The sequence below is a fragment of the Capra hircus genome, chromosome 3 (genome assembly GCF_001704415.2).
Source record: "Capra hircus breed San Clemente chromosome 3, ASM170441v1, whole genome shotgun sequence".
NCBI lineage: Eukaryota > Metazoa > Chordata > Mammalia > Artiodactyla > Bovidae > Capra > Capra hircus.
In genome coordinates, this window is record NC_030810.1 from 29321338 (window position 1) to 29348656 (window position 27319).

The 27319-nt window shown below is 46.8% G+C and overlaps 2 protein-coding genes across 2 annotated transcripts in view; one reads left to right on the forward strand and one right to left on the reverse strand.

Moving 5' to 3' along the window:
* The window catches only part of LEXM (lymphocyte expansion molecule), a 38794-nt gene extending 29762 nt beyond the window's left edge, over positions 1-9032 (forward strand). The window contains exon 11 of the mRNA XM_018046501.1: positions 8966-9032. Coding sequence (XP_017901990.1) covers positions 8966-9032 — 67 coding nt within the window. The remainder of the gene's footprint in view (positions 1-8965) is intronic.
* The window catches only part of DHCR24 (24-dehydrocholesterol reductase), a 33304-nt gene continuing 23185 nt past the window's right edge, over positions 17201-27319 (reverse strand). Inside the window, exons 7-9 of the mRNA XM_005678362.3 lie at positions 21885-22082; positions 21554-21732; positions 17201-19998 (exon numbers count right to left, since the gene is read on the reverse strand). Coding sequence (XP_005678419.1) covers positions 19845-19998; positions 21554-21732; positions 21885-22082 — 531 coding nt within the window. The 3' untranslated portion in view covers positions 17201-19844. The remainder of the gene's footprint in view (positions 19999-21553; positions 21733-21884; positions 22083-27319) is intronic.

Here is a 27319-nt window from a genome sequence, read left to right on the forward strand (position 1 = left end):
AGTTCTGGGAGATGTAAACCTGGGTGCCAGAACTTTATGTGGGGGAGAAGAACCTAGAGGTCTCAATATGTAGTGACCGAACTCCCATTTGATTCCATTTTATTAATAAAGAGGATACTCATAACATTGACTCTGCCTGGTCATTCTGTACAGAGAACTTCTCTGTCTCCAGAGAATCAATTCTGTCTTCATTTATTAAGGGCTCTCCTCTGGTTGCAGGGAGTGGAGAGGGAAGCTGATATTACACAGACTTTCAATCAGTAGCCCTGTTTGGGTTCTGCCTTCACTGCCACTACCAGAGGTACCTGGCGCTGCCAGTACCTGGATTTTTGGAGTGAGGGAATTCTTAGCTTCAACTTCTGCTGCCTTGGGATTTAGCTTTCTTGAGTATGCTAACATAGTTACTGTTCTTCCATCTGCATTTCAACTTCCAAAATATTCTTACTGCTGCTGCTTCTATTCTTTTTGTCCTTGTGGGTATATGATTTGAAATTTGTATTCCTTTACTCCTGTTTCAGTGAGATTTCAGGAGGGATGGGGGTTAATATATGCATTCAATCCACTAAAAATGTAGTGGAATTTCTGAGTTTCAAAGGTAAAATAAAGATCTTACCAATATGAGACCTAAGAAGACAACCTACAATCTAAATAAAAGGCAATCAGACATATTTTGGGCCTCTCCTCTGAAACATGAATGATAGAAAACACTGTTTATACAACATGAAAAAGACTTGAGACTGTAGAATTCTCTATGTAGCCAAACCATCATTCATGTGCAAATAGAGATGCACAGGGATTTGGGATGTATATCAAATATATCTTTTCTGAAAATATTACTGGGGGATATACTCCAATCAAGTGAAAAATGAATTAGCATAAGAGCTCAAGAAAGGAGAAGATGACATGAAATATAAGAATATATCGATCTAGCTGTGATTTACCAGGATGGAGGCATTCTCATTCTCAAACAGCAAAAAGAAAAAGTGGTAATACAAATACCAAGCAAAATAGAATTTAAGGCAAGATACTAAATGGGACAAAGATGAGTAGTTGCAGTTATAAACACCATGAACCTTCACATGCCCAAAATACCAGTGACAAACTTGCACAATCATAATGGAAATTCTTAATAGACCTGTCTGAGAATTTGACAGATAAGGACATAAATATTTATTTGGAGGATTTGAATAGGTATGTTTTACTCCACATTATTTTCAGATACTCATGGAACATTTGTAAAAGTTGATCTTCTAAGATCTCATTAAAAATATCTAGATTAAAAATACCCTACATAAAAAATTTAGGTTACTCTTTCTAAACAGAGTACAATAAAACAAGACTTAACAGTAAAAGGATAACCCTCAAAACCAAGTACTTGGAAAATAGTAAGAATTCTTCAAAGCTCTTGGGTCTAGGAGAAAATCTAATTTGACATTACAGTTCATTTAGAAGTTAATTGCAATGAAAACTCTGTATCAAAACCTATATAATATTGTCAAAATTCATAGTTTTAGAATTCATAGTTTTAATTGCTTTTAGTATTAAATCAATAAAGATTGAAACCAACAGAAGCAATCATTTGATTGTAGAAGTTTAAAAAAATCAGAGTAAATTTAAAACTAAGGCGGAAGAATTAGTGAGAACAAATGGAGTCTGGAAGGATGCAGGCTTTCTCACAGGACCTTCACAACTCCTCTGTGTTGATGTGCTATTGTTATCCCTGCCTTTGCCTCCAGGTGGTGACCACAATCCCATGTGTGTGGGTGGAGAAATGCAGAGTTCACAGACTGTGGGGCTGCCGTAGAAAAGCAAAGAGTGATCGTCAAGGCTATCTTTGCATGTGTGTGCATGCATGCTCAGTTGCTTCAGTCATGTCCAGCTCTTAACAACCCCATGGACTGTAGCCCGCCGGGTTCCTCTGCCCACGGGATTCTCTAGGAGGATACTGGAGTGGGTTGCCATGCCCTCCTCCTATCTTCCCATATGGGGAGAAAGTGTGCAGAGGGGTAGATGTGATGAAATGGCTCAGAGGCCCGCAGCCAAATAGCAGGCAGGGTGGGGACCAGGGCTCTGAGTCAGACCCTGAACTTCAGCCTCTCCTCCTTGGCAGGTTTCGAGAGGCCATGGGTGTGGCTACCCACTCCAGTATTCTTACTAGAGAATCCCATGGACAGCGGAGCCTGGCAAGCTGTAATCCATAGGGTTGCCAAGAGTTGGACATGACTGAGCAACTTAAGACTGGGTAGGAACATAACATGGCCTTGAATAGTTTGCTGTCCTCAGTCCAGGTGAGGGAGGGTGTGTGTGTGTGGAAGAGTTGTAAAATCTTCTGGAATGTATAGTGACGGCCAGTCTTTCTCACCTGTCACTCCCAAGCCCCACCTGCTTCTTCCTGCCAAACTGTAGGTTCTGGGCTTCCAGCTAGGCAGCCTGGGGTTTGACTCCTGTGTGGGGAAGGCAGCCTTTTGTTTTTCATTTTTTAGACCTGTGCACACCATAGCTGCTTCTAAAATGTGGTTGATCAACCAATGGACCAGTTCCCCCACCACCGCCGGTCACCTTTCTGGCTCTTACAGCCTGGTTGCCTGACTCCATCTGGCCACCCTCTGGCTGTGTGGACATGCCCACTTTGCACTCCGGCCAGACCACGCTGTGTACCACTCTGTGCTCTCACCACACCGTGATCTGTTCTTGAAACACTCTTCTCTTAGTTTCTATCTGGAAGATTCCTATTTATGTTCTACAACTTCACTTAAATATGAAGCCTTCCCTGATTTTTCCAGACGATGTCTCTTTTTTTTCAGCCTCTTGAGCCTTCCCAGATCAGAGCATTTTCCCATCATATTTTAATTATTTATTCATATGCCTGTGGTCCCTACTGAACAGAACTTCTCTATTCTCCAACTCCAGTATCTAGCTGGCACGCATAGAAAGAGCTCAATGCATATTTGTTAAAGGACAAGACTCTGATGAAATGGTTCAGAGTCTGGATAACTCTATGCAAGGAAACATCCAGTTCAATCCATCAGAAGCTTATTTTCTAAAGTTTTTAGTTGATGTTCTATTATGAAAACTTTTAAACACACACCAAAATAGAAAGGATTTTCCAGTGTACCCCTGTACATGCATCACTTAGATTCTAGTCATTAATGTTTCACTCTTCTTGCTTCTGACATATCTTTCTATCTACCCATCTATTACTCACCTGTCTATAATCTATCATCCTTCTACCCATCTCTAATTATCTTCAGTTCAGTTCAGTCACTCTGTCGTGTCCAACTTTGCAACCCCATGGACTGCAAAACGCCAGGTCTCCCTGTCCCTCACCAACTCCCGGAGTTTACTCAAACTTATGCCCATTGAGTTGGTGATGCCATCCAACCAGCTCATCCTCTGTTGTCCCCTTCTCCTCCTGCCTTCAATGTTTCCCAGCATCAGGGTCTTTTCCAGTGAGTCAGTTCTTTGCATCAGATGGCAGAAGTATCAGAGTTTCAGCTTCAACATCAGTCCTTCCAGTGAATATTCAAGACTGATTTCCTTTAGGATGGACTGGTTGGATCTCCTCACAGTCCAAGGGACTCTCAAGAGTCTTCTCCAACACCACAGTTCAAAAGCATCAATTCATCAGCACTCAACTTTCTTTATAATCCAACTTTCACATCCATACATGACTACTGGAAAAACTATAGCTTTGATTAGACTGACTTTTGTTGGTAAAGTAATGCTCTACTTTTTAATATGCTGTTTAGGTTGGTCATAGCTTTTCTTCCAAGGAGCAAGCATCTTTTAATTTCATGGCTGCAGTCACCATCTGCCGTGATTTTGGAGCCCCCCAAAATAAAGTCTGACACTGTTTCTACTGTTTCCCCATCTATTTCCCATGAAGTGATGGGACCGGATGCTATGATCTTAGTTTTCTGAATGTTGAGCTTTAAGCCAACTTTTTCACTCTCCTCTTTCACTTTCATCAAGAGGCTCTTTAGTTCTTCTTTGCTTTATACCATAAGGGTGGTGTCACCTGCATTTCTGAGGTTATTGATATTTCTCCTGGCAATCTTGATTCCAGCTTATGCTTCATCCAGCCCAGCATTTCTCATGATGTACTCTGCATATAAGTTAAATAAGCAGGGTGACAATATATAGCCTTGATATACTCCTTTCCCAATTCAGAACCAGTCTGTTGTTCCGTGTCCAGTTCTAACTGTTGCTTCTTGACCTGCATACAAATTTCTCAGGTGGTCTGGTATTCCCATCTCTTGAAGAATTTTCCAAAGTTTGCTGTGATCCACACAGTCAAAGGCTTTGGTGTAGTCAGTAAAGCCTTTGCTTTTTCAATGATCCAATGGATGTTGGCAATTTGATCTCTGGTTCCTCTGCCTTTTCTAAATCCAGCTTGAACATCTGGAAATTCACAATTCACATACTGTTGAAGCCTGGCTTGGAGAATTTTGAGCATCACTTTGCTAGTTGTGTGAGTTGAGTGCAGTTGTGCAGTGGTTTGAATATTCTTTGGCAGTGCCTTTCTGAAAACTGACCTTTTCCAGTCCTGTGGCCACTGCTGAGTTTTCCATATTTGCTGGCGTATTGAGTGCAGCACTTTCACAGCATCCTCTTTTAGGATTTGAAATAGCTCAACTGGAATTCCGTCACCTCCACTAGCTTTGTTTGTAGTGATGCTTCCTAAGGCCCACTTGACTTCACACTTCAGGATGTCTGGCTCTAGGTGAGTGATCACACCATCATGGTTATCTTGGTCATGAAGATCTTTTTTGTACAGTTCTTCTGTGTATTCTTGCCACCTCTTCTTAATATCTTCTGATTCTGTTAGGTCCATACCATTTCTGTCCTTTATTGGGCTCATCTTTGCATAAAATGTTCCCTTGGTATCTCTAATTTTCTTGAAGAGATCTCTAGTCTTTCCCATTCTGTTGTTTTCCTCTATTTCTTTACACTGATCACTGAGGAAGGCTTTCTCATCTCTCCTTGCAATTCTTTGGAACTCTGCATTCAAATGGGTATATCTTTCCTTTTCTAGTTTGCCTTTAGCTTCTCTTCTTTTGTCAGCTATTTGTAAGCCCTCGTCAGACAACCATTTTGCCTTTTTGCATTTCTTTTTCTTAGGGGTGGACTTGATCATTGCCTCCTGTACAGTGTCACGAACCTCCATCCATAGTTCTTCAGGCACTCTGTCTATCATATCTAATCCCTTGAATCTATTTGTCACTTCCACTATATAATTCTAAGGGATTTGATTTAGGTCATACCTGAATGGTCTAGTGGTTTTCCTTTCTTTCTTCAATTTAAGTCTGAATTTGGCAATAAGGAGTTCATGAGCTGAGCCACAGTCAGCTCCCAGTTTTGTTTTTGCTGACTGCATAGAGCTTCTCCATCTTTGGCTGCAAAGAATATAATCAATCTGATTTCAGTATTGACCATCTGGTGATGTCCATGTGTAGAGTCTTCTCTTGTGTTGTTTGAAGAGGGTGTTTGCTATGACCAGTGCGTTCTGTTGGCAGAACTCCGTTAGCCTTTGACCTGCTTTGTTTTATACTCCAAGGCCAAATTTGCGTGTTATTCCCCATAATTATCTTACAGTTTGGTAAAATTTGAAGTGAATGGCAGACATCAATACTTCCTCCTAATTACTTGAGCAGGCATACTGACTTTTTAACAGTTTAAACTGAAGTCCCATTCCTGGTCCAGGAATCTGAAACTGAATCATAAATATCCATTTTTATAATAATAATAGTAATAAGTTCTTATATTATTGGAGTTTATAATATGGAAAGTGATTTTATATGTGTTTACTGTAACAGTAGCTTTAACTATTTATTCATTGTTTGTGTGTCTGGGTCAGCTCTTAGTTGCAGCCTGCAAGATCTTTTGCTCAGCCATGTGGGTTCCTTCATGGCAGTGCGCGGACTCTGTAGTTGTGCATGGGCTTAGTTGCTCCTTGGCATGTGGGACCTTAGGTCCCCAACCAGGGATAAAACCCGTGTCCCCTGCGTTGCAAGGCGGATTCTTAATCACTGGACCAGGGAAGTCCATACAGTAACTTTGAAAGGTAGGAATTACTCTCAATATTTTTCAGTTGGGACCACTGAAATTCAGAGAGAGAGAAAGGGATTTCCTAAAGTTGCCGCTGGGCAATAGCATTCATGTGTGCAGTCTTCAAAAATTAATTGAGCACTTACTAAATGCCAGGTGTATCCTGGCTACTAGGACATTGCAGAATAGAATCAGACAGGCAGCAGTTCTGTCCCAGAGAAGCTCCCAGCTTTCTGGGGAGGGCACTCAACCCCCTCTCTAGAGTTATAGGGCAATATGAGGAGGAGGAGGAGGCAGGAAGGCCCAGGATTTTTCTACATCCAGGCTGTAGGGGAAGTCTGTTAAGCCTATAGCCTTTTGGAGGATGAGACCAGGAGGGAGGGCCCTTTGAGCCTAGGAAGGCTAAGGCAACAAATAGCCTTCACCATGATCTGCACTCTCTTCCTCATTCCACCTGTCCATACCTGGTCACTCCCTTTTACCTCCTAGGCTTCTGTGCATGCTATTTTGGTGGGAGATTTGGAAGTTTGGACAGGGGACTCAGGAAGTTCAGTGCAGAGTCCCCTTTCCCCAGGGCTCCTAGCTATGTTCTTTGCATGAGGGTTCACTTCTTTCAGGGAAGAGGAAAAAAATTAGAGTGGAGGAAAGTGCATGAGCAAGGGAAAGGAAGCAAAAAATCTCAGGGCATGTCTGGAAAACACTAGATGGTTGATTTTGGATGATGTGTGCAGTGTGTAAAGGGCAATAGCAGAGAATAAGGCAGGTGGGGTTGGCTAGGTCAGTTCTTAGAGGCCTTGATTCTGAAGCTAAGCTGCTCCGACTTTATCTGACCTGTGAGAGGCCACAGAAGATCTTCTGTAAAAGATTTATAATAGTACGACCTACAGCTAGTAAAATTCATCCTTTCTAGGTATACAGCTGTATAAATGTTTTCCTGTTCTGTGAGTTTTGACAAATGCATATGGTCATATCAAAATAAGTGAGATATAGGCTATTACTATCGCCCTCCAAAGCTTCCTTGTGCCCTTTATAGTCAGTTTCCTCCCCCTTTCCCAGTTCCAAGCAACTGCTGATATGATTACCAACACTATAGTTCTGCCTTTTCCGGAATGTCATATAAATGGAATCATGCTGTATATAGAATTTTGTATCTTTCATTTTGCATTGGTTTTGAGATTCATCCATGTTGTTGCTTGTAGCAGCAGTTTGTTCCCTTCTAATGCTGACTTTTGTTCCATTGAATGGGTGTACCACAGCTTATACACTTGCAAGGAGAGGGACATTCGGTTGTTCTCAGTTTGGGCAATTTTGGATAAAGTTCGACAAGCAGTCCCATATAGGTCTTCATGGAGACATATGCTTTCATTCTTCCTTAATGAGTATCTAGTGTAGAAGATCTAGCTCCCTTGGTAAATATATGTAAAAGTTAATAAGAAGCTGCCAGACTAATTTCTGAAATGGTTGTACGAGTTTGTATTTCCACCAAAAATATATGTAGGATCTAATTGTCCTTCATTTGGTATTATAAGGCCCTTTTTTCTTCCAGCTTTAGACAGCCTAATAGGGGTGTTTCCTTGTGGCTTGAATTTGCATTTCTTTAATGACAATGTAGGCCATCTTTTCATGTACTTCTTCCATATCTCTTAGAGTGAAGAGAGAGTGAAGTCGCTCAGTTGTGTCTGACTCTTTGCGACCCCATGGACTGTAGCCCACCTGGCTCCTCAGTCCATGGAATTTTCCAGGCAAGAGTCCTGGAGTGGGTTGCCATTTCCTTCTCCAGGGGATCTTCCCGACCCAGGGATCGAACCCGGTCTCCTGCACTGCAGGCAGACGCTTTGCCGTCTGAGCCACCATATCTCTTACACATTTAAAAAATGGTGGCTTATTTTCTTCTATTAGGTTCCGAAAGTCCTTTATATATTCTAGACATACATCCTTTATCAGGTATGTGTTTTGCAAGTATTTTCTTTTGGACATTCTAAAGGGGCTTAACAGGAAGTAGCTCTTGTGTTTTAAAGAGGTGCTCTGTGGCCTTGTGGGTGGAGGAGTGGGATGGGGCTGCACGGAGACAAGGAGGCTGTCTTAGTGTCCGGTGAGCGCTGAGGCTCTGAACAGGCCAGGGGCAGTGGGCTGGGGAGAAGTGAAAAGCAGAAGGCATGGAGACCCACCAGATAGCTGTAAAGGCCTCTGTGACCCTCTGAGCCCTCCCTCCTGCCTTCCTTCCTTTGACAGATATTTGTGGACACCACCCTTCAAGGTGGTGTGTGTGTGGACACGCCTGAAATGGTATGGGCAGTACAATACAGAAGAAATATCAGTAAAGAAATCGAAGTCTTGCCTTCATCAAGTTTACATCTTGGTGGGGAAGACAGACAATGAGCAAACACATACAGGTGGATGCCATATGGCTGGCAGACACTGTTAGACACACAAAGCAAGGATCTTCCAAATGGTTACTGAAGAGTGAACCAGAGAAGAGTCTTCACGTGTTCCGCTCTTAGGAAAGAATCCGAGCAATGGGAGGAATGCTAGACTGTGATCTGGGGCTCTGGGCTGGAATTCTGGGCATCAGGGTGACCTTGGGCAAATTCTTTCATTTTTCTGACCCTCAGTGTCCTTATTGGAATGATCTTTTAGGCACTAGGATTTTGTGTTTGAAGTTCTTACAAACCAGTTTGGAGGGTCTGATGAGCCAAACTAGGTACATATCAGAGGACTGTCCTTAGAACCAGGCTGTTTTGTTGGAAAAACTCTAGAGGTCATCCGTTTGGGCCTCTCACCCAGTGTAGGTTCCCCTGGGAAGTTCGACCAATAGGTACCTGTTACCCCCTATGGGTGCCTCTCCATGGATGGGGGGTGGGCTCACATCCTTCCAAGGGACCAGTTTCATTTTCCCTTTCTCTGTGTCTTTTTAAAGGGAAAGAATCACACCTTTTACTAAGGGGAAGTGTGTGCCAACTGTGGATCATAATTCAGATCCTTAAAGCTGCCCATGGAGGACAACCTGCAGTGACCAGAGGACCTGAGAGCCTGAAGACAAATCTGGGGGTGGGAGGGTAGGAGTGGGAATGGGGGTTCTTGGAGAAAGGACACATGCGGATGCCTGGGAGAGGGGGGAAAGGTGCGGTGGGATCACTTTCGCTGGAGACACCTACCAGAAGGTCACAGTGTCTTCTGGGACAGCAAGGCCAGATATCTTTTGATACCAGAGATCGATTATCCTGAGAATTCAAATCGGCCAGTGACATGAACACGGGAGCCAGACAGCAGATGGACTAAAGGGGTGGGATGTGGTTTACCCTCTTGGAACCCCTCCTATTCTAAAGCCAAAGTGCTTGACTCCCTGTTCAGTAAAATCCAAAGAGAGTTGGGAGAGTGTTGCTGCTGTAGCATATGTCTTAAAACAACTATATGCCCTCTCCAGGAATACTCCATCTCCATCCCAGGATGCTTCTGGAAGCTTGGCAGGGCCAAATGCCATAAGAAGTTGCTGACCTCCTGGCAGCGTGCAGCCATGGGGAACAATCAGTTACACCCCTCGAGTCAGACCTCGTGGGTATGCCAGTCTAGCCCAGTGGTAGGTCTGCACAAGTTGGTCACAGTATCCTGAGCTTCTGCCCTCACTGTTTTTGAACAGAGAGAGATTGGGTGGGATGGCAGGAGGGTGCTATTCTTAGGGGAAAGGAGACAGGCTCAAGGCTTCAGTCACAAAACCCGCATAATGATAAAAATACTTCAGACACCCTTAATAGCACAGGTGCTTTATAGAAAAGCTGTTACTTCCTCACTCATGTCAAAATGACTGTTTTGGAAGAAGTAAAACTGTTGTTATTCACAGGTACATTGTCTACTGAAAAAAAAAAAATCCTGTTGAATCCTCAAGAAGGCTGATAAACCAAACTAGGTGTACACTAGGTCTAATAAGTCAGCAGCGTTTCAGGAAATAAGATCAATATACTCAAATCAACAGTTTCTGTACACGAGCAATAGAAATTGAAAATGCCATATGTAATAACATCAAAACTGTAAAATACCTAGGTATAAATCTAATGAAAGATGTGTAAGATTTGTACAGTGAGAGCTTTAAAAAGCTTCTGAGAGAAATTAAAGAAGACCTAAATAAAAGGAGAGATGTACCATAATCATGGATCAAAACCTCTGTTCTTAAGATGTCAGCTCCCCTAAATCATCTATAGATTTAATTCAATACTGATCAGTCCCAGTAATATTTTTTAAACTGACAAGATGCTCCTAAAACTTATATGGAAAAACAACAGACAGAAAATAGCCAAGATAACTTTGAAAAAGATGAATAAAGCTGGAGGACAAACATTACCTTACTCCTCCCTGGTGTGGAATGGGATCAGGATAGACAAATTAATAAAATGGAGAATCCAGGAACAGACCCACTTATCTATGGACAACTGATTCTCAACAAAGGTACAAAAACAATTCAGCGGTAAAAGAATAGTTTTGTCGACAAATGGTGCTATAACTATCAAATATCAATATGTTAAAAAAAAAATAGAAAAAGTCAAAAGGAATCACAGTCCTAAATGTAAAACCTAACCTACAAAACTTGCCGAAGAAAACATGGGAAGAAAACTGTTGGACTTCAGGTTAGGCAGAAATTTCTTAGATATAAATCAACAGTAGACCTTTGAACGACAAAGGTTGAACTGTGTGGGTCCAGCAGTTCAGGTGTGAACTGCTGAATGACAGTCTGTGGATACAGAGGACTGACTCTAAAGTTATACATCGTTTTGACTGCACAGAGGGTCAGAGACCCTAACTCCCATACTGTTCAAGGGTCAACCCTATTTGTTCTTTTATAGATCATACTGTGGTACGATATGAACACATAGTTAAATTGGACTTAATTAAAATTTTTAAAATTTATTCTTCAAAGACACTGTTAAGAGAATGGAAAGACAAGCCACAAAGTGGGAGAAAATATATCTGATAAAGGACTTTGCCATGAGATACCAAAGTACTACGTGTTATAAGCCACTTTGGAAAAGTTTGGCAAGGGACTTCCCTGGTGAACCAGTGGTTAAGACTCCTCGTTTCCATTTCAAGGGGTGCAGGTTAAATCCCTGGTTGGGGAACTAAGAGCCACATGCCTTGCAGTGTGCCCCCCCCCCAAAAAAAATCCACTAAGCTCAGGGATAGTTTATTATCAAAGAAAAATGATGGAGCAAGATTAACCACTTGCGTGACCTTAACAATAGAATTAAGATAAAAAAATGAATAACTTGTGTAATGGGGAACAGACCCCAAAATGAGATCTCAAGTTGCCCTACAACCAGCATGAAAGAAAAATCATAACCCCAGGAGAATAAGGAGAAACCACACCCACGTCTAAATTTTAAAAATGAGTTGTTGTTTTTTTTTTTTAAACAGTTTGGCAAGTTAAAAAGTTAACCATATACCAACCACATGATCCCGTCATTCCTTTCCTGAGAGTTACCCAAGAGAAAGGAGAGCATGTGTCCGTACAAAGACTGTACAGAAATGTTCCTAGCCACTTCATTTGTGGTAGCCCCAAACTGGAAACAACCCAAATGCCCATCAATAAGCCAAGGAACACACAGTTGTGTATATCCATACAAATGTCAGGACTAACCAAACTTGCACACTTCTAATATGTGCAGTTGATTATGTGTTAATTGTATTTCAATAAACCCTTACAGCTTGGGAGAAACTAAGAAGGAAACTTCGGGAGATACTGAAGGGACAGGGAAGCCTGGTGTCCTGCAGTCCATGGGGTCGCAGAGAGTCAACATGACTTAGTGACCGAACAACAGCAACAACAAAGGAGAAAACAGCTAGATGCAATGCAGGAACCTAGATAGGATTTTGGAAAGAAAAGCGACATTAGTGTTAAAATTGGTGAGATTCAAGTCGGGTCTCTGGTTTAGCTAATATTATGCCAATATTAATTTCTTATTTTTGATCATTTTACTCTGCTTATGGGTCTTCCCTTGTGGCTCAGCTGGTAAAGAATCCGTCTGCACTGTGGGAGACCTGGGTTTGATCCCTGGGTTGGGAAGATCCCCTGGAGAAGGGGAAGGCTACCCACTCCAGTATTCTGGCCTGGGGAATTCCATGGGCTGTATAGTCCATCAGGTCACAAGGAGTCAGACACAACAGAGTGACTTTGACTTCACTTCACTGTGGTTATGTAGAAGATGTTAACATTAGAGGAAGTTGGGTGAAGGGGATATGAGAACTTTGTACTGTCATTGCAACTTTTCTGTAAATCAAAAAATTAATACAAAATAAAATAGTTTAAAAAATATACACAATAAAACTTGAAGACTGCTTTATCTTACAGAATAAATATGATTTTAAAATATATCTTTAACCTACCACACAACTCAGAGTCACTGTCACCATAGAGAAGGTGAGCAAATTAGGAGTATAAGAAAAACCTGTGTAACAACTTTAAATTGGGCAGTTCTCAAGCACTTTGCTGTGAGATACCAACATGCTGTGTGTTACCAATATCACGTACACTGAAAAGGGACATTTACTTATAATGGAGCAGAAGGTTGTTCTCTGGGTGCCATGGAAGGCTTCCTTTCATGGAAGGTTGGAAGAGCCACGGAATTAACACCCTTTAGGAGCGGCTCTCAAGCTGTGGACCAATCAAAGTTGGAATATAGACACCCAGCTCCCTCACCCTCTGTGGGATATAACTTTGAGGTGCATGTTTTGTACAGGCTTTCAGAGTTTTTTCCAGTGCAATTAAACTCCAGTTGCCCACAGTGGTAAGCTTTTTTTTTTTTTTTAATTATTTATTTGGCTGTGCCAGATCTTAGTTATAGCATACAGGATCTTTGATTTTCATCGTGGCACATAAGATCTTTAGTTGCAGCACCCGGGATCTTTAGTTATGCCATGTGAACCCTTAGTTGCAGCATGTGGGATCTAGTTCCCTGACCAGGGATGGAACCCTGACCCCCTGCACTAAGAGCAAGGAGCCTTAGCCACTGGACCACCAGGGAAGTCCTGTAGCCTGCTGATAACGCAGACCTCATTGACTGTCATCCTTGCCCATCCCCCTACCGGTGTTTTCTTTACCTTCCAAATAAAACTGCTGCTGCTGCTCCTGCTAAGTCGCTTCAGTCGTGTCCGACTCTGTGTGACCCCATAGACGGCAGCCCACCAGGCTCCTCCGTCCCTGGGATTCTCCAGGCAAGAACACTGGAGTGGGTTGCCATTTCCTTCTCCAATGCATAAAAGTGAAAAGTGAAAGTGAAGTCACTGAGTCATGTCCAACTCTCAGCAACTCCATGGACTGCAGCCTACCAGGCTCCTCCGTCTATGGGATTTTCCAGGCAAGACCAGATAAAACTACTTGCACTCAAATCCTTGTCTCAGGGTCTACTTATGGGGATACCCAGCCCAAAGCACGTGTTAATATTTTTTCCAGCATCCCAGTGTGTCACCTTGCCCATTCCTCTTCTTTGGGCACCACTGTGCTACTCCACACAACTCCGTGTCTGTCAGGTCTCTCCCTGCACACCCCAGTACTGGTTGACTGTGCAGCCGACAGCCTAAGCCCCAACTTACCAGGGAGCGCTCAGGCAGCAGTCCAGATAGTAAGTGCCTGCATTGAAAAACCCAATCTTTCCTCCTCTAGGCCTCCTTTACTATCACTCAGAATACTCACACTTCTGACACCAGATGTGTGTGGGATTTTCCCCACACCAAGTGGTTCTCTGTGACATCAGCTGAGTGTCCTACAATTTAACTGAATCTTGACACTACCACATGGAGATAGCATCAGATCCCACAGGGTTAAGTGATCAGTCCCACAAGGCTGCCCCCCACTTCAGATGCCAGCTGCAAGTAGTATGTTCCCTAGGTACTCACAGCTTCAACTTGGCTACAAATTGGAGGGTCCCATGACCTCTCCCCTGCTTGGTTTCCATTATTTGCTTGAGTGGCTCATAGAATTCAGGGAAATACTTATATTCACATGTGTACTAAGCTTCCCCAAGTGGCTCAGATGATAAAGAATCTGTCTGCAATGCGGGAGATCTGGGTTCAAACCCTGGGTTCGAAGATCCCCTGGAGAAGGGCATGGCAACCCACTCCAGTATTCTTGCCTGGAGAATCCCCATGGACAGAGGAGCCTGATGGGCTACAGTCCAGAGAGTCGCAGAGTTGGACAGGACTGAACTGCTAAGCACAGCACAGCACATGTGTACTAAAGGATATGATGAAGGACACAGATGAAAAGATACATAAAGTGAGGTCTGGGAGGGTCTTGAGCACAGGAGCTTCTATTACTGTGGAGTTGGAATGTGTCCTCCTCCCAGTACATGGGTGTATTCACCAACCCAAAAGCTCTCCAAAGCCCCATAATACTGGGACTTTGAGAGAGGTTTCCTCACATAGGTATGATCAATCATTATCTCCATTTGCAGTCCCTCTCCCCTCCCTGGAAGATGGAGGTGGTGGTGGTGTTGGTAGGGGCTGAAAGTTCCTAGATTCTAATCATGGCTTGGTCTTTCTGGTGACCACCGTATCCAAGAGCAATCCAGGTGCCCACCCAGAGTCATCTCATTAGAACAAAAGACATGTCATCACCCAGGAGATTCCAAGAGGTTTAGGAGCTCAGTGTCAGGAACTAGGAGCAGATCTATCAATCTATCTCTTTATCTATATATGGATATAAACAGATATATGGATTTGTTTCTACCATCTTGCAGTGCCCCATTTTCCCCTTATCATTCCCTTGGATCTGCTTCCTAAAGGGAACCCCATGGGGAGGAGTGTGATGGGCAGAGGATTCAGCTATTTCTGGGTTCCTTGGCTCAACTATCTTCAAACCATCTGTCATTGGCAGTTCAGGCAGCTATAATAAATTACCATAGATTGGGTGGCTTATACAACAGTTTATTTCACATGGTTTTGGAGGCTGAGAAGTCCAAGACCAAGGTGCTGGAAGATCTAATGAGAGCACTCTTGCTGGTGTGCAGATGAACATCTTGTACCCTCAGAGAGGGCTACTTAGTTCATGTGTTTTCTTAGGAAACTACTCCTATCATGAGGGCTCCGACCTCATGGCCTAATTAACCTTCCAAAGGCCCCATCTCCCAATTCCATTATGTTAGAACATCAACATAGGAATTGGGGGGGGGACATAAACATTCAGTCCATAGCATCAAAAGGCTACCTCCTAGACCTCATAAGGGCTTCCCAGGTGGCTCAGTGGTAAAGAATCTTCTGGCCAAGCAGGAGACGCAAGTTTGATTCCTGGGTTGGGAAGATCCCCTGGAGGAGGAAATGGCAACCTACTCCAGTACTCTTGTCTAGGAAATCTCATGGACAGAGGAACCTGGTGGGCTACAGTCCACAGGGCTGCAAGAGTCAGACACAACTTAGTGACTACACAGCAGCGGGGGACCTCAACAAAGCCTCCCAATCTCTCACAGTGTACTATGCCAGGCAGTCACCTACAGTAACTAGAGCTGTCCCACAGGAAGAAACCTGTAGGCCATCTTAACACCAGGACATAACTAGAAAGCATAGTTTTGAAATATGTCTACATTTAACTTGGGTAGTGTGTGTGTATGTGTACGTGCACATTTTGGAGAACCAATTGTTGCAAGTCTGGCATGAATGGTGTCAGGACACGGCCCATGTAGCTGAGGGCATGGTCAGGCAAGATGCTTCCCTGGCAGAAGGAACTGCTCTGGGTCAAAGCAGAACCCTCTGCTGATTCCTAAGTGGCTTCCTTTTTGAGCTGAGTTCATGCAGAGATCCCTGATTCCCCACTATGTATGGAGCTCAGCCCAGCGCCCCCTTTCACTGTTTCTAGGCCTGGAGCTACTCTCAGCTGGCTCCGGGTGAGGCTCTTGAAGCATTTTGTTGTTGTAAGACTAGACGATGAGTCTGCATCCTTGTTTAACTCATTAAAAAGCCTCGATGTGGCCTCCAAGCAAATCACTTGACCTTTCCTGAGCTTCACTTTCCTCATCTATAAAATGGGCATAAAACTGACCCGCTTTTGTTACAGGACTGTGAGGATTAAAGAAGATATTATATGCTATTCATATGTAAGGTGATATTTAAAGCTTCAACTACAAAATCTGTTTTTAGGACATTAAAGGATTTCTCTTCCTTCAAGGAAAATTTACAAATCCTGATTTGTGAAACTCAACACCTGGAAAAAGAATTTCCTAAACAGTTCCTCTGAAATAACTGTAGGATGGGACCCTGACATCACATATGTTTTAGGAAAATTGTCCATCAGGTATATCTAGGATTTGCATAAAGCTTTATTGCCCTAAACTCAACCCTTATATCTGTTCATGTAATGAGAGTGAGTGAAACTGTTCTCACAAGTAGTCCTGAATAGGCAGTGACACAGCTACAGTAAAAGCTTATTTCTTGTTTCCCTAACAGACCAGGCCTAGGTGGGTGGGCAGTTTTCCAGACAGCGATTAGGGGATCCAGGCTCCTTCCCCGTGTGACTTTGCCACCACCCATGGCTGGGTGGTCAGCAGCATCGAAGTACCAGAAGACAGCAGACCCTCACACAGGGTTTTCCCACTGCAGCTCACATTCTCTTGCAGAGACTCTTAAGAGCACACCCGAGGGCAAGGGAGGCTGGGGAGTGTGGTCCATTGCTGTGCTCAGAGGGAGGAGTGGGTTTTTGTGGACAGTTAATAGTCTCCACTGGTCTGTAGACGAGGAAACAGTCTCAACAGGATTAACTCATTTGCCAGAATTAGTCAGGTCATCCCAGTGACAAAGCCAGGACTGCGGCCCAGAGCTTCTGACATCATGTTTGATGCCTTAAAAAGCACAGCCCCACTTTGAGTCGTCACCTCACCTATTCTGACTTGTCTCCGAGCTTCCCAGCTTCCCCCTGTAGTCTGTTCTCTACCCTGCAAACAGGAAGATATTATTAACATCTATGCCAGATGATTGTGACAATGATAGAAATTCAAAAGTAGGGAGGAAAATTACCCTGGCCCCTCCACCCTAATACACCTGTCCCTCCCCCAGGCCATCATCCAGCCCTGGGTGTGCAGGTTCAAGGAGAAACGGGCCCGGTGAGGGGCAGAGCCTGCACTCTGGACCAGGACTGCCTCCACATCGTGGTCCCCAGAGCAAGAAATGACAGAAGCTGCTTTCCGGGTCACACTTTTATTTTTACAGAAGGAGCAGCCACACAGCCACAGGGACATGAAGTGTTCCGGACAGTAGGCACAGCACCTGCAGCTGCAAGAGCCTGCTGGGGGGACCCATGCCTTTCTCTGTGGTCCCCATGATTTAAGAAAAATACCACACACTGCCACCCCCATCCCCACCCCCTCCCTTCCCGTAACAGCTAATTACGCATCCTTCCAGCCAAAGAAACTGGCTAGAATCCGGATCTTACAGAAAACCTTCATGCAGCCAAGAAACTCAGGGTTCTGGAAGGGAGAGGCCTCTTCTTATACTTTTCACACGTGCTCCCTGCACCCCACCATGTGCCAAGTTTAATTCCACCTGAAACCACCACCTGGCTGGATAACGACAAGACTGGCTGCAAGAAAGAGCTGGCAACTCAGCTCAACGTGCTTGGAAGACTGCCCCTTTCTAGGCAAGACATCACTGAAGCAAAACATGACCCTGAGGCTGGTGTGACCCCAAGACCCTCCCTCCCAGCCCCAGGTTCTGGGCAAGGTCTGCGAAGGGCAGGATTTTGGTTTGTAGGACTGAGGACAACAGAGGCTGCTGGCATTTCTGGCCACACTCCCAGGGGTCCAAGGACAGAGGCCCCACTGCTGAAAGCATGGGGCCTTATCTCGCTCGGGTTAACCCTTCCTCTACAGCAAGTAGGATCATCAGTTTACCGCTGAGCAAGAAGCCCACAGGCCCCACTGGGAGAGCTAGTGCCAGAGTTCACATGCTTTGCATACAAGCGAGAAAATGAGGTTTCTGATTTTATGCCCCCTCCAGAGGCCAAATGGGTAAGAGTGGTTCCTCTGCCTTTTGAGCGCTCCGAGTGTGCCTGGCACTCCCAGGACCACATCAAGACACCACAGTGTGCCAAACCCGGGGTGGGTGGAGTGAGCCTCGGCGGCCAAAGTGTGACCCTGGGAGGCTTCTGCAGCCCGTGGTGACAACAGTGACACTTCCTCGCAGGCCACGGATGTGCCTTTCTGAAGATGAGAGCTGGCCTTGGGCTGAAGGAAGGGTCTTACATGGCAGACGACCCCCACCTGGACCATTTCCTTTCCCTCTGACTTTCCACGCGGACGAGGCTTTTTCGTGGGGTTTGCAACCGCGGTGTTTAAGACAGCTGTGCACTTCTAAAGCAGAAGAGCCTCGGGTGGTCTTGTGTACATGGATGTGACAGATGAGGAAACTGCAGCTCAGAGGGACAAATGACTTGCCCATGGAGGCAGAGCTTGTGAAGCATACAGCCAGGACTGAAGCCCAGGCCTCCCAGCTCCCAGCCATCACTGCCTGGCCCAGCTCACTTAATTCCCTTACATCATTCCCTCTCAGAGTCTGGGTTTTCAGCTGAGGCTGGGCAGTTCTTAAGATGGAGCTGCGTAAACAACCAAGCTTTAATAGGTGGGCAGGGGCCTGGGAAGGTTTCCTTCCCTCTGGAACAGACACGAAGCTAACTTTTCTCTGAGCTTAGGATTTGTAAGGCACTAAAATTAACTACAGCTGGGGGTGGGGAGAGGGGAAAAAAAAAAAAAGGAGGGGATGAGTGGTTGGAGAAATCAAGTCGATGCTGTTTTCTTTCAGCGCCACAGTGAGGATCCCCACGAGACCTAAGGATGACAGGCTCCATTTTCCTGCTTGGTGTGGTCCCCTCCCGCCAACTTCCAGCCCCACTGCAGAGTGGAGGACACACCCCAGCAGGTTGAAGCAGGGTCTGGGACAAGCGGCATGGAGGGTGGAGAGGCGAGAATGAGCCCAGGTCCTATGGATTCAGAGCCAAAACCACTCACCCCACCTGCCCCAGGCCCAGACAGGATTCCACCCTGAAGTGTCTTCTCCAAGCACACAGTCCTCTCTGAGTGGGCTCGGGCAATGGTTGAGGTGGGCCTGCAAGCCTGAGCATGAAGAAGGGGCAGGGCGTCACCAAGGAAGACAGAGGGAACTTTGGAATCAGACCTGACTTTGGCACAGCACGTCTTGGGCCTGCCTACCCCATCTGTTGCCCTCCCAAGAGCCCAGCGATGGAAAGGAACTTTCCTTCCTTCCCTCCGCGAGGAACTCTTCTGGCTGACAAATGATGGCAGTACAACTCCAGGGCACCCCTTTCCACCAAACCTGAGCCCAGGTAACCTGATGTGGAGCCTTCCCGGACCCAACCACTGAATTCAAAGCACTTTAGTCTGATGACATGCTGAGCAGGAAGCTGTGCTAACAGTAGCTGTCAGTTCTTCAGCACGTCCTCTGCAATGGGTGCTTGACTTAGATGTCACAGCAGGCAGGGAGCACTACCCACCCCCACTTTCGACAGATGAGGAGCTGGGCTCAGAAGGGCTCAGTGACGCCTGGAGTCACACAGCTAATGAGTGGCTGAACTGGGAACTGGACTCAGGTTTGTCTGACTTCAAATCTCACATCCTTTCCACTCCACCCAGCCGCCCCTGGAAGCTGGGAGCAAGCCGTCGAGGCCATGTGGGTAGGGGGTGTCTCTGGAGGGGTTTCTTTCTCAAAGTGGGGATCTGGCAGAGCCGCCAAGCTTGAGTGAAGGGTAGATGCCTTCTGGCCCTGGGGACAGGGCCCCCCTCGCGTCTGCCTCCTCCTGAGCAGGCTCCGGCTCAGTGCCTGGCAGCCTTGCAGATCTTGTCGTAGACCTCAGGGAAGGCATCCTGGCAGCCGAGCTGCTTCCGCAGCCTGTGGTACAGGGAGCCGTCGAACATCTCCCAGAACTCCTCCCGGTCCATGTAGCAGTCGGCATACAGCATCTGGAACCTGCAGCGCAGACACAGGGGCGAGGGCACAGGGGCGAGGGCTCAGGGGCGGGGCACAGAGGCCCCGGGAGGGGAAAGGGGTGCAGAGAACTCGTCACCCCTAATGCACCCCTAATGCACTGCCTGCTCTGCAGGGCAGGACAAGCTTTTGGGGGATTTCTCTTGTTTGACCCCCCACTAACGAGCTAGTGGTTGAGGCTGGGGCATGAATTTTAACCCCATTTTGCAGACGGGGAGTCTGGGCTCAGGGCTTTAAGTGGCAGCGGAGGAAGAGTTTGCAGGATGCAGTGTGCTGCGTGTCTGCTCCCCTGATGCAGTTGCCAGCCTGCTTTCTTTCCCTTTTTTGACATTCAATAAGCTGCACCCGATGAAAGCGTATAGCTGGAAGCTACAAGGATACATTGTGTAACACAGAAAACAGACCCACTATTTTATGATAACTATAAACAGGGCATGTGTTCATGCTAAGTTGCTTCAGTCCTGTCCAACTCTTTGGGACCCTATGGACTGTAGCCCTCCAGGCTCCTCTGTGTGGGATTTTCCAGGCAAGAATACTGGAATGGGTTGCTATGCCCACTCCAGGGGATCTTTCCAACCCAGGGATCCAACTCGTGGTTCTTATGACTCCTACATTAGCAGGCAGGTTCTTTACCACTAGGGCCACCTGGGAAGCCCATAAATAGAGCATGACCTTTAAAAATTGTGAATCACTATATCGTATACCTGTAATATATAATATTGTACATCATCTAAACTTCAACAGAATATAGAAAATAAGCAAATTTTAAAAATACATTAAAAAAGAAAACTGCAGCTTGATAAATTTGATGTTATATAATGCCTACAACCTTGAAACAGTCACCTCACAACCTTGAAACAGTCACCTCACTCCAGACAACAGTCACAGCCATCCTCACAGCGTGAATTCCCCGGTGCCATCCATCACCCTCCACAACCCCAGGCAGACGTGCCTTCTGTCACCATGGGTTCAACTGTGCTTTCCAGAATTTTACATAAACAGAATGTGTATATATATATATATATGTATGTATGTATGTATGTATGTATGTATGTATGTATATGAAAATAGAACCATACAGTACTCATTTTTCCTGGCTTCTTTCAGTCAGCGTAACTATTTTGAGATTTGCTTACAGTCTGTTTCAGGACATTTCTGAACAATGCACTGTCCAGGCCTCTGTGTGGCTTTCATGGTCCTGAGTCTTCCCTCCTCAGTTTTGGTCTCCATGCTGGAGCGGGAGCCCCTGGGTATGTCTAAAGTACCCCCATGGCCTGCCCTGCGGTGGGGAGTGGGGTAACTCCTGGGTTTCTGGTTCTAGCAGCTGGGGTACTGTTGGGATGCTCAGTGGAGAGGCGGAGGATGCAGGTATAAGGGAAGGCTAAGAAGACCTGTAATTCCACCTCCTTAGAATCTCCCAACTCCCTTCCTGAGTCTGAGGGGTCATTCAGCACCCAAGGGTCTGGCCATGGAGCTGGCGTCTTGGCCTTCCCCGCACCCTCCCAGGGCATTGTCCACACTCTGGGCACTCGCTCACCCGTGCACACTTCGGACAAACTTCTCCAACTGCCTCATGCAGGACCGGGCTTCAAAATGCTTCACACGTGGCTCCCCGTAGGCACCAATGTCGACATAGAGCTCGGTCTCGTCTCCCTTGGGGTGCACCAGGCCCGGCTGGCTGGGCAGGATGAACGGGCACAGCCAGATGGGGTAGACCTGGGGGCCGGAGGGGCAGGTCAGTGCTTTTCCTCCCACAGGTGGAAGGCTCGCAGCCAGTCCACCCTGCTCCCGACCAGAGGAGGGCTGCCTGGGGCCCCCTGCTGCCCAAGGAGCCATCCCTCGCCTGCTCCCCCCAAGCCCCAGCTCACATGGATGTCGTTGTGGAAGGTGTGCAGGGCCTGCGGCAGGCACTTCATGGGCACCAGCATGTCCTGTACCACGTGGTGCTGCTCGTACAGCTTGCGCAGCGTCTCGCCCTGGGTCAGCTTCAGCAGGGAGATCTTGGGAGGCACCATCCAACCAAAGAGGTAGCGGAAGATGGGGTTGTTGCCAAAGGGGATGATGTCCTGAAAGACGAGCGGTGGGGATGAAGAGAAGGAGCCCAGCAGGGCCAGGACCTCCCTGGGGGCTTCACAGAAGTAGGACAGGTCCACTCCTCTCTGCAGGGGCAATGGTGGTACTCAGGCTTTACCCAGCTGGATCTGGGTTTGATTCACAGCTCTGGCATTTACGGATTGTGATATCCATGGGCTGGTGACTTGACTTCTCTGAGCTCAGTTTCCTGATCTGTAATATGGGACTTGTGAGAGTGACTGGTGAATACCAAATGGAAGGCACTCAGACTGGGGCAAAATGACAACAAAAAGCTATCAGTGCTGTTCTGGTTGTTGAGGTCACTGTGGCTGGCACAGTGCAGACATTCGATAAATGTTTGAGAAATAAATGCTGTTGACTGATGAACCAGATGGATACCCAGAGCTTAGGCAATTTTCCCTAGGGTCACACAGCCAGTGTGTGTGGGAAAGGTCTGGTGCAGGCCCAACAACGAGCCTTCGGTTTACAGCATCTCCAAGGCCTTCTCTGACACCCCTATTAAACTGTCACTGCTCCCCATCCTTCCATACACGCAACTGCAAATTCTTGCTCACCTGTCAAGGCCAAGCTCACAACTATCTTCAACTCTAGGCAGAACTAGATACTTCCTCTTGCTCCTGTGGCCCCTCACAGGGCCACCCGCCTGCCTCCCTCAAGCTGGCCTCTCAGGAAACCCCCCTGAGCAGGGCTGGCCTTCCTCTTCTGTGCCTCCAACTGCCACGCGAGAGGAGCCCCTGCTCACGATCGTCCTCTCTGCTCCCAGCTTGCCATCTTCCTCAAGGTGACCAGCGTCCATCTGGCACCCCATCCTCACAGCTCCCGGGACCTTGAAGCCAAGGATGTCCCTTCCTTCATTATGTAATGACGAGGTGCCTACGTGCTCAGGTGCGAGATTCTGTGCTGGGTGCTGAAGACACCCAGGTCACCAAGACGTGGTCCCTGACCCCAGGTGTGGAAGAGGTGCGACAGAGAGAGGCAGAGGCAGCACATAAAAGGGTTCACGTCAGACTAGGGCCAGGGGCAGCTTCCCAAAGGAGCCACCACCACGCTTCAGAGGCTGTGTGCCTCTCGCCGCCCTGCGAATCGCCTTCTCTGATCACCAGCCCTCTTCCACAAGGGAGGGAGGGGCCTGTCCGCTTTCTTCTCTGTTCGATTCCAGCTCCTACACCAGTTCCTGGAATACAACAGGAGTTTAGGAAATAGCGTGGCCTTTACTGTTCTCTTGGTTATCTTTGGAGAAGCCAAACAGCAGAAACAGCAGAAACGCTCCGCAGAGGCCAAGCTTCCTTCCACAGCCCTGACCACTCATCATTCCTCCTCCATCCCAGTCTCGTTCCCCTCCCCGGAGGCAGGCATTGTTAGGAATTATTTGTGTCCCTTCCTAGAGACACTGATGCACAGACAAGTCGGTGGGCTTAAAAAACCTGCAGCTCACAAATGGCAGCATCTACTAGGCTCCTGCTTATCACTGGGCCTTGAGCGCCAGCACACCGGGTGCTACTGCGCCCTCTGTCCTGGCTTCCTGACCCTGTTCAGACTGTCTTGTTTTACTGCACTTCTGATCTGTGACGGTGGTCCCTGACATCATACTCTGACTCACTGACAGCTCAGATGATGGTTAGCATTTTTCAGCCACAAAGTATTTTTAAATTAAGGTATATAATTTTTTGTTTTTTTTTTTAAGACACAATGCTGGTGCTCACTTAATAGACTATAGTATACTGTAAACATTAACTTTTCTATGCACTGGGAAACCAAAATATTTGTGTAACTCACTTTATTGTGATATTCGCTTTATTGCAATGGCCTGAAACCCAACATGCAATGTCTCCAACATCACCTTTCATGGGGTTGGGCTGCAAAGTCCCAGCTCCTGGCCTCAAGGGGAGACAACTCGGGAGGATCACACAGCTGCAGACCTCCCTGCGGCTTGGCTAAGGTCTTCGCTATGACTGTATCACACCTCAACTTGTCTCTCCACCCACCCCTACTTGCATTTTCTCTCGCAGTTGAGGATCACCGGAGTTCCCCCAGATAAACTCCCTGTATGCACATCTCAATAGTAAAACACCCATCCTTTCAGACTCTTCCTTTAACTTCAGGTAGTAAAGGCTAGTGTTTAGCAGCAAAAAAATATAAGACACACCTCATTTTGAAACCTAGCTCTCTGGTTTCAAAACCTATCCAGGAGTTCTCTGCCACTCCCTTCTTCAAGAGGTGGCGCTTAACTCCCCCGACCTTGAGTGACTGGAGACTCCACCCTACAGGCAAATATGGAGAGAGTCGCAAGGTGATAAGACTGGGTCACGGGAGGCGCTGAGGACCCCTCCGGGGTCTCTCTGGATCACCTGCTCTGGGGGAAGCCTGCCGCCCTGTGGTGAGGTACGTGAGCAGCCCAGGGGGCAACGAACAGAGGCTTCTCATTGACTGCCACCTTAGGGGGCCTTCCAGAAGGCAGATTCTCAACTTCCTGAAGGCTAGCACACCAGCCTGACCGAGACCTTGACTGCAACCCTGAGCCAGAATGCCCACATCATTGCTCTCCAATCTCTGACCCTCGAAACTGTGCGGTAACAGATGGCAGCTGCTTTCATCTTCAGAATGTGGGGTGAATTCATCATGCAGCGATAGATAACCCTTACTATTACACTCTATCCCTTACTGAGCTGTGTTAATTTGGATAACCTAAACCAGCTTCTTCATCTGTAGAAGGGAAATAACACCAGGACCTACCTTTCCAGGGTTGTCAGGAAGATGGAGAGAAGGGCATAAAGCGTTTGACGGAAGAACTAACACATAAGGAGGGACTGATGTTAGCTACTGTGGCCCTCATTCTGATGTGCTCTCATGTACTTTGCTGGCTTCTCTTGGCTTTCCTGTCCCTTAAATATCCCAGCTCACACCTCCCACAACCTTAACACTGCTCTTGGCAGAGATAAAGGAGGAGTTGGGAGTTTTCTGCTTTTGGCAAAACTTTCCACCAAATGCTCTGGGCCTGGACACTCCTTGAAGCAGGACTAATAGGGATGGACGAAGCCCAGGGCTCCCCAGGCCTTGAGGAACCAACCCTCTTCTGCTCACTCCTGCACTCCTCACCACTGCCCCCTCATGTTCTGCCCAGAGACCTCGCCCATGATTAGAACTGACCCGACACCCCCTTGTAGGACACCACCAGGTGTAATTCTTTCATGCCTGACTTTCCTGTTGATCTTAGCTGCTGTGGACTTCTGGGTACCTCTAACTAGCATCCTTGCTATGCTGCAGCCAAGCAGTATCTTTTCATCTGATCCCACCAGCCACTGTTCCCCATCTCCCAACCCCTCCCCTGTGCTCTCTCATGGTCTAACAGCAGCAAACCTGCTCCATCCTCAAGTTATTCTCTCAACCATCTACTTGTTTCCTTGCTCTTAGCTGATACCTGGCTGCAGCCTTCTGACGTGGTATCATTTTCTCTCCATGACCCTCTGGGGTAGATAGAGGTGAGGTGGGCTCCTCTTGGTCCCTCATTACTGCTCTGAGGTCTCTGCCCCTCCTTTCCCTGGAAATCCTTAGCGACATCCCCACCACCTCCAACCCCCATCAGCCCCCGAATGCCCGGATCACTGCCACCTTCCCCAAGACTGATGCTATCACTGATATGGTTTAACACCTGCCCCCTGATAATCCTGTTTGTCCTCCAGCCGTCTTCCCTTTCACCTGGCCTCTGCACTGACTTTCACATCACGCTCCTGAGCACAGGATGACAAACTAGAGCATGTGGTGATCGGTCTACAGGTGGATCCAGCCCACTGGCTAAATCCAGTCCCTGCCTGTGTTTATATATAGTTTCACTGGGGCACAGCCACACTCATTTGTTCGAGCGCTGCCTGGGGCTGCTCTTGGGCTACAAAGGCAGGGCCGAGCAGCTGTGACAGGAAGTATGATCTGCAGAGCCTGAAGCCTTTGCTATTTGGCCCTTTAAAGAAGTTTGCTGACCTCTTGATGTTATATTCACTACCTCTGTTGACTTGGGGGAAAGAAAAAAAATAACATCAGAGCTATGAGTTGAGTTTATTCAGTATCTCACTGAGATTGCCGCACAGAAGACCCACTGTCAGACAGTGCTGAAAAACTGCTGTGAAGAGGTAAAGGTGAGGTCAGTATGTATGTGATTTTGGCCAAGGATACATGTCATCCAGGGCTCCTCCGGTGACTCAGTGGTAAAGAAACTGCCTTTCAGTGCAGGAGACACAGGTCTGATCCCTGGGTCAGGAAGATCCCCTGGAGAAGGGAATGGCTATCCACTCCAGTGTTCTTGCCTGCGAAATCCCATGGACAGAAGGAGCCTGGTGGGCTACACTCCATGGGGTCACAGAGAGTCAGACATGACTCAGCGACTAAACAACAACTGTCATCAAGCACGTCTCTTGGTTGAAGGTTGTTTCTAGTTACAAGGAACAGATGTCTTATTAATGGTTTCATTGCTTTACCAAGTACGTGAAGATGCAAGAGTTTTGGAAAATGTTCTCCTCAAATATCTTCTAACTATGCGAAGGTCTGTTCTGGAAGTTTGCCAAGAGCACAGACAGCGTCATTCTTGACCTTTACCCTGAATTCTTTTCAGGGTGTGTTGAAGGTCAGCGACTACAGGGTCTAAGGACTTCATTCCTGCAGAACTGGATGCTGGGGGAAAACACCACAGTTTCCATTTCAAGCACTGGTCCTCTGGCCACCCCTACCTCTCCCTGCCACGTATGCCTCCAGTGCTCTGACGTCAACTCTTCACCCCAAGGGGCACCCAGGCCAGCGTGTCAGTCCCGTCAGCCCCGCACACCCTCACCAACCCCTCCCCCAAGCTGGCTCCGAATTCATCACGAATTGATCACGATCCCGTCCCAGCTTCTCCAACCCTGCCTCAACTTGTCTTACTCATCCGCAAAATCTCAACCGTAGTTAAATCTAACTTTCTCCTTATTCTCTGTCCCATCTACACAGCTGAATGTGTGAAAACCTACAGCCATCAGGGCGGGTCTCTGTAAATGCACGCTCAGGAATCTTTGGCAGGCCCACTGTTGCCTGGCAACCCTATGACATTTTCCCAGTCAACTCATTCCCACCCTCCAAGGGACAAGTTCCCAACTCATCCCTCAGTCCTTCAACAACCCCTCGCCCCCTCATCTTGGCTGAAGTCCTTGCTTCCTATTTCACTGAGGAACAACTGGAAGAGAAC